The following is a 7,500-nucleotide window of genomic DNA, read 5'->3' as shown; positions in this document are numbered from 1 at the left end:
CCTATTAGAGTCACACATGACCTACCTTAGGCTGCAGGCTGACAATGGTTGTTTGAAGGTTGGCTCTCTCCAGGTTTGGCAGGAGGATGGTCTTGTTGACGGCCACTGCTGGACCCCCGGCCATTCCCGGCAGGATGACGTCATTCACAACGGCCTCGGCTTTGTCCAGGTAGGCAACAGCATTCCCCATGTCCTCACACAGTGTTGTGACACCTCCTGACCCCGTGTTATTGATGACGGCCCCCAGCAGCAGGCCGTGGTCACGGTGAACGACCAGCAGGTCGGCAAGGTCACGCTTCATGTCCCACTTTGTCACTTTGGATGGTCCACCTCTCTCTGTGTTGTTGTTGTTTCTGTCAGCGGCACCAGCATAGAGGCTGGAGTACAGTCCGTGCTTGGCTTCCGTCATGATCACCATCACCTCACTGGGCGCTATTTTCTCTTTGATGGTGTTCATCGTGTAGTGGACTCGTTTCAGAATATCATCGATGGACATGACCACGCCGACCTCTCTGTTCTGCTTGTTCATTTGGTTCTTTATCGCTTCATCTGTCTTCAGCACCTTCACCTTGTGACCCCCAACGTCGTAATCGTCAAGGACGTGCACCGTGCCATAGTGCACCCTGGGAATGATGTAGCTCTGTGCGTCCAGGTCAGGGAACCATGCGTGTAAAAACTCATTCTGCAAACATAGACATGTACATTCATAATGAATGGTCTAGTTGTGTTTTTAGCTCTGCTAAAATAGACGTACATTCATACTGCACGGTCTAGGTCTGTTTCTAGGTCTGCAGATATAGACATGTACATTAATAATTCATGCACAGTCTAGTTGTGTATCTACACTACTTTTCATACAAAACTACACTCATACATTTAGTTGTAGATCTTTGTGAACTGACATACTTATTATTGCTATGAGTGAAGTACCAGTTCAGTCTGCTGCACTGGACTGGGTTTTGCTTTTGAAAGACCTGTTTTTCGTTATTGTTGTTTCCTGTTCACATTTCCCTACCACACTGTTGCGCGCTCTTGCCTTTGTACCAAAATTGATCCCCAATTGGTTTTTTTGTTTTTGTTTGGAGTTTGCAAAATGCTGAATTTTTGAAACTATACTGTAAAAACTTATTACTGTTTAATGACACTTTCCTGAAAAGTACCAGTTCGTCCAACAAACTCATCAAAACGCCATGATATTTTACACGCGTATTTGTAATTGTGTTATGAATACTCCTGTGAAATGTAAAAGCAATACAATGAGCCATTACAAAAGAACAGGGTTTTTACCCACATAGCCCACACAAAAAGACGCCAAAACAAGCCTTTTACGGCTTCTGACGAGGCTGACACCAGTCTTCTTCAAAATAGCAAAACAACACAGCTAGGCACAACAGCTTAACCATACACATTTGCATGGGTAGAAAATGAGTTGTTCTTTAATTTGAGATCAAAAACGGAGTCACTCTTACGTATTTGATTTTGTGTGTATTTTAGTGTCTGCAAGTTTCCTTTTGCGAATCTGCTTTTGGGGGGTTTCCTAGGTCTCCGGTACACTGCATAAACATTAAATCATGAAAAAATGAAACTCTTTATTTCATACGGGAGGGAAAGGAATTACTTTTCCGGCAATATACTTGGTTTTAATGTAACTGGCCGCATCACAAAGATCTACTACAGCTACATATATGTGTGCAGTTTTGTCTGCAAAAATAATAATGTACAGTCATAATGCACGGTCTAGTTGTATTCCTAGATCTACAGAAATAGACATGTACAGTCATAATGCACGGTCTAGTTGTGCTTCTAGATCTACAGAAATAGACATGTACATTCATAATGCACGGTCTAGTTGTGTTTCTAGATATACAGAAATAGACATGTACAGTCATAATGCACGGTCTAGTTGTGCTTCTAGATCTACAGAAATAGACATGTACATTCATAATGCACGGTCTAGTGGTGTGTCTATGTCTACAGAAATAGACATGTACATTCATAATGCACGGTCTAGTTGTGTTTCTAGGTCTACAGAAATAGACATGTACATTCATAATGCACGGTCTAGTTGTGTTTGTAGGTCTACAGAAATAGACTTGTACATGAGTCGCATGTCACCTTTGCATGATTTTCATATTTTTACATTTTCCAAAAGAGTTTTTTTATGCTCAATCCAGTGGTGAAAACCGTTTTAGAAAAGAGCAGAAACTGTTTGAGTTATAAGCCTGTGACGAAGGTGACCGTCACACTGTTACCAGACACTCCCCGGACTTATATCAATCCTAGCGCAGAACCGCGCGAGTTGACATGCGACTCATTTCGTGGTGGAGGGTCACATAAATAGACATGTACATTCATAATGCATGGTCTAGTTGTGTTTCTAGGTCTGCAGAAATAGACATGTACATTCATATTGCTATTTTGATAGACATGTGGGGGGTTGTGATTGGATTGATAGGCTCAACCAGCACTATTCCGATCATCGGGCCATATTTCCACGGAAGTTGTTGATTATCCTTGCATATTAGCAATAACAAAGACGCATGTTTCCGGTTTGTTCGATGTGTAAGAAGTACACGCATACCTGGCCAGATTTGTTCTGTGTCTGGTCGATAGACGATGCAATTTGCAAAAATATGTTCTTACCGTACAAGAAATGCATTCTGTGGAAAATCCAGTTCTTTAACAGCAACAAACCTTGCAAAATTCAAGTATGTGCATTCTAGCAGAATGGTCTTTGCAATGTTTAGCACAGTGTCAGCAAACTCTCCTTTTCCTATTCAACGTCCAATGTATGCAATGTTGAAATGAAGTTGTGGGTCTGAAACATTTAGTTGTTGACTTCCTTGTTCTTTTATCATCCAGAAATCTACCAGAGTCATCATACGCGAACTCACTATCAGCATCAGACTTTCAAAAGATAAATAAAAGAATATGTAAGCAGGCATGCTACGTGACGTCATATGAGACCTGTCATATCGACCTAATGCCAAACATGCAGTTATCTCGTTTCTTCTGCGTGATACATGTCCGAGGGTTTTTCAATGTTCGGTGATTTCATTGGAGACATGCGCCAGGAATATGCGATCTAAACCGTCGTCTGCAATAGGCAACATGGACCATTCTGGTAGTTGTTGCTGACAAAAACATGCAGAAAAAGACACGTAAATTCATAATGGATGTACAAGGATGTAACGTTAAATTGGATGTCATGAAAAGAACAGTACTGACATTTGTTGGCTACCTTTTCAAGGACGTGACACATTGACTGACTTACGAGTACGGTGGTTGCCTTGCAACGAAACACGTCTTCACTTGGACCTAGAGCATACCCACCTCAGTGACGGGGTTCCTCAAAGCGATCAATCGCCGTCAAATCAGATATGTTGCTGCAATTATTCCTTGCTTTTAGTCCTTTTGAAGTTGTGCTTGTTGGTCATGCAGCAAATCCGCATATGTATAGGTTACAACACGAGTGTTTTTTTTTATATGGCTTGTATTTCAGTCAAGACCCAGCGGATGAATATCATCGGGATCCACGAGCCTGTGGCGAGTGGATCCCGATGATATTCCCGCTGGGTCTTGACTGAAATACAAGCCATATAAAAAATCACTCGTGTTGTAACCTGTATATTCCATGCGTACAACAAAGACAACGTGGAACACAACAAAGCACTGTAGTTGTCTGTGGTGTGTAAACTAGATGAGCCAGCAAGGTGTGTTCTTTTTCATTACCCTATGCTAAAGCCACGTTACTGAAGAAATGAAGTGCAAACAAGTGCATCCCTAAATTTGTGTTAAATCTACATTCAAACCACTGTTCGATTTGCTTTTGAATGCATTTTAGTTTCAAGATAGTAAATACAGCACACACAATGAAAGTTTTTATAGAAACAAAGACAGTTTCGATTTAGGTTCTGAGTCGGTCCAAGGTCACAGTTCCAGGCTACGGTTGGCTGACTCGGATCCCAATTCTAATTTTTGTGTTGGAGTGTAGAATTACTAAAATAAACTAACATTTTACTGAATAACTTTCTTTAGATTTAAGCAGTCATTTCATGTACGTGAAATATATCTCTGAGTTAATTTGTCCGATTGTGCTTGCGTTGATCAACCCATACTGGTAGTGTCAATTCTGTCTAAAACGGTGTAATGGCCGCTCCTTGAAACTGCGTGTTGAATGCCGTTTGGACTGATTTGACTCCATCAGGATGAAATACACGTTTGCTGAGCTCTTGGATACTTTCATATAACCATGAACTTACTGCAGTCAGGCCTGGGAATGAGTAAAAGAGATTTGGGAGTACTGACGGGAACATGTTGCGTTTTAAGCATTTTTAAGGGCATTTTTCTTACACATTTAGAAAAGGACTTCGTCCTATTTACGACGAAAGGTGAATTATTCCCAGGCCTGTGCAGTGTAAAGCAAAACAGTTGGACATGGTCAAAAAATGGATGAAACAGCCTGTGCTGGATCACGAAGCGAACCGGCCAGCGAAAAAAAAAAAGGTAAGCTTACACTGACGCAGTGCATCTTTGCTTGTTGAACACACAGAGAGACACGAACACACACACAGACACCCACCCGTACGCAAACACACACACACACACACACACACACACACACACACACACACACACACACACACACACACACACACACACACACACACACACACACACACACACACACACACACACACACACTCGCGTGCGCGCAAGTAAATTGCTTAGGTTGGATGTCAAATTAAAAAGGTCTGAAACTGACAACTTATTTGATTTTGAGCGTCCATCATGTGTTTACTATTTTTTAACTTTCCAAGGTATAGTCTCAGTATTCTGGCTGCAGATCTAAAGTCTAATCAAGCTTCAAGGTAATCGGTCAGGGATAATAGGGTTCTTCCCCTTTGCCTTTGGGTAAGCTTAACACTGACAATGCCCGTGCCATTGAACGCTCAGAAATAGCTTGCACACACGCATATCCTTACACACACACACACACACACACTCACACACACACACACACACACACACACACACACACACACACACACACACACACACACACACACACACACACAAACCTTTTGGGGGGTTGGGGAATCTCTGTGAGGGAAAGGTTGTACAGGGTGACCCCAAAAAAAGAGTACCCAAACCAACTTGAACTCGCCGCATATGAGCATAACTTTCCTGAAAGACTAACTAAAACGCTAAAATTTGGAGCCTTTTCTGTTCAAATCATGCAGAGGCTACTTGTTTGTGTAAATAAATGTTATGAAGATTGCCTTATTTTTGTTCAATTTATGACGTTTATGACGTTTTGTTTGGGTACTCTTTTTTTTGGGTCACCCTGTAATACAGTCTGAATGCCTCAGTCTGTGAGGGAAAGGTAGTAGTACAGTCTGAATGCCTCTGTCTGCGAGGGAAAGGTAGTAGTACACTGTAAATGCCTCTGTCTGTAAGGAAAAGGTACTAGTACAGTCTGAATGCCTCTGTCTGTAAGGGGAAGTTTGTAGTACAGTCTTAATGCCTCTGTGAGGGAAAGGTAGTAATACAGTCTGAATACCTCTGTCTGTGAGGTAAAGGTTGTAGTACAGTCTGAATGCCTCTGTCAGGGAAAGGTTGTAATACAGTCTGAATGCCTCTGTCTGTCAGGAAAAGATAGTAGTCAGGAAAAGATAGTAGTCAGTCTGAATGCCTCTGTCTGTGAGGGAAAGGTAGTAGTACAGTCTGAATGCCTCTGTCAGGGAAAGGTTGTAATACAGTCTAAATGCCTCTGTCTGTCAGAAAAAAAGTAGTAGTACAGTCTGAATGCCTCTGTCAAGGAAAGGTTGTAATACAGCCTGAATGCATCTGTCTGTAAGAGAAAGGTAGTAGTACAGTCTGAATTCCTCTGTCTGTAAGTGAAAGGTTGTAATACAGTCGGAATGCCTCTGTCTGTGAGTGAAAGGTAGTAGTACAGTCTGAATGCCTATGTCTGTGAGGGAAAGGTTGCAATACAGTCTAAATGCCTCTGTCTGTGAGGTAAAGGTAGTAGTACAGTCTCAATGCCTCTGTCTGTGAGGGAAAGGTAGTAGTACAGCCTGCATGCCTCTGTCTGAAAGGGGAAGGTAGTAGTACAGTCTGAATGCCTCTGTCTGTAAGTGAAAGGTAGTAGTACAGTCTGAATGCCTCTGTCTGTGAGGGAAAGGTAGTAGTACAGTCTGAATGCCACTGTCTGTGAGTGAAAGGTTGTAGTACAGTCTGAATGCCTCTGTCTGTAGGGGAAAGGTAGTAGTAGTACAGTCGGAATGCATCTGTCTGTGGGGGAAAGGTAGTAGTACAATCTGAATGCCTCTGTCTGTGAGGGAAAGGTAGTACAGTCTGAATGCCTCTGTCTGTGAGGGAAAGCTAGTAGTACAGTCTTAATGCCTCTGTCTGTGAGGGAAAGGTTGTAGTACAGTCTGAATGCCTTTGTCAGGGAAAGGTAGTAGTACAGTCTGAATGCCTCAGTCTGTAAGGGAAAGGTTGTAATACAGTCTGAATGCCTCTGTCTGTGTGGGAAAGGTAGTAGTACAGTCTGAATGCCTCTGTCAGGGAAAGGTAGCAGTACAGTCTGAATGCCTCTGTCAGTGAGAAAAAGGTTGTAATACAGTCTGGATGCCTCTGTCTGTGAGGGAAAGGTTGTAATAGTCTGAATGCCTCTGCCTGTGAGGGAAAAGTAGTAGTACAGTCTAAATGCCTCTGTCTGTGAGGGAAAGGTAGTAGTACAGTCTGAATGCCTCAGTCTGTGAGGTAAAGGTAGTAGTACAGTCTCAAGGCCTCTGTCTGTGAGGGAAAGGTAGTAGTACAGTCTGAATGCCTCTGTTTGTAAGGGAAAGGTAATAGTACAGTCTGAATGCCTGTGTCTGTTAGGGAAAGGTAGTAGTACAGTCTGATTGCCTCTGTCTGTGAGGGAAATGTTGGAGTACAGTCTGAATGCATCTGTCTGTAAGAGAAAGGTAGTAGTACAGTCTGATTGATGCCTCTGTCTGTGAGGGAAATGTTGTAGTACAGTCTCAATGCCTCTGTCTGTAAGGAAAAGGTAGTAGTACAGTCTGAATGATGCCTCTGTCTGTGAGGGAAATGTTGTAGTACAGTCTCAATGCCTCTGTCTGTAAGGGAAAGGTTGTAGTACAGTCTCAATGCCTCTGTCTGTAAGGGAAAGGTTGTAGTACAGTCTCAATGCCTCTGTCTGTCAAGGAAAGGTAGTAGTACCGTCTTAATTCCCTTTGTCTGTCAGGGAAAGTTAGTAGTACAGTCTGAATGCCTCTGTCTGTGAGGGAAAGGTAGTAGTACAGTCTCAATGCTTCTGTCTGTGAGGGAAAGGTTGTAGTACAGTCTGAATGCCTCTGACTGTAAGGAAAAGGTTGTAGTACAGTCTGAATGCCTCTATCTGTGAGGGAAAGGTAGTTGTACAGTCTGAATGCCTCTGTCTGTGAGGGAAAGGTAGTAGTACAGTCTGAATGCCCCTGTCTGTGAGTG

General features: G+C 42.6%; 1 protein-coding gene across 1 annotated transcript in view; it reads right to left on the bottom strand.

Moving 5' to 3' along the window:
* The window catches only part of LOC138950062 (uncharacterized), a 133,182-nt gene that overhangs the window by 61,630 nt on the left and 64,052 nt on the right, over window positions 1-7,500 (bottom strand). The window contains exon 16 of the mRNA XM_070321842.1: window positions 26-682. Within this exon, the coding sequence (XP_070177943.1) occupies window positions 26-682 (657 nt within the window). The remainder of the gene's footprint in view (window positions 1-25; window positions 683-7,500) is intronic.

Source organism: Littorina saxatilis, linkage group LG16, assembly GCF_037325665.1.
Source record: "Littorina saxatilis isolate snail1 linkage group LG16, US_GU_Lsax_2.0, whole genome shotgun sequence".
NCBI lineage: Eukaryota > Metazoa > Mollusca > Gastropoda > Littorinimorpha > Littorinidae > Littorina > Littorina saxatilis.
Note: the sequence above shows the minus strand (reverse complement) of the source record. Positions and strands in the feature narration are given on the sequence as shown.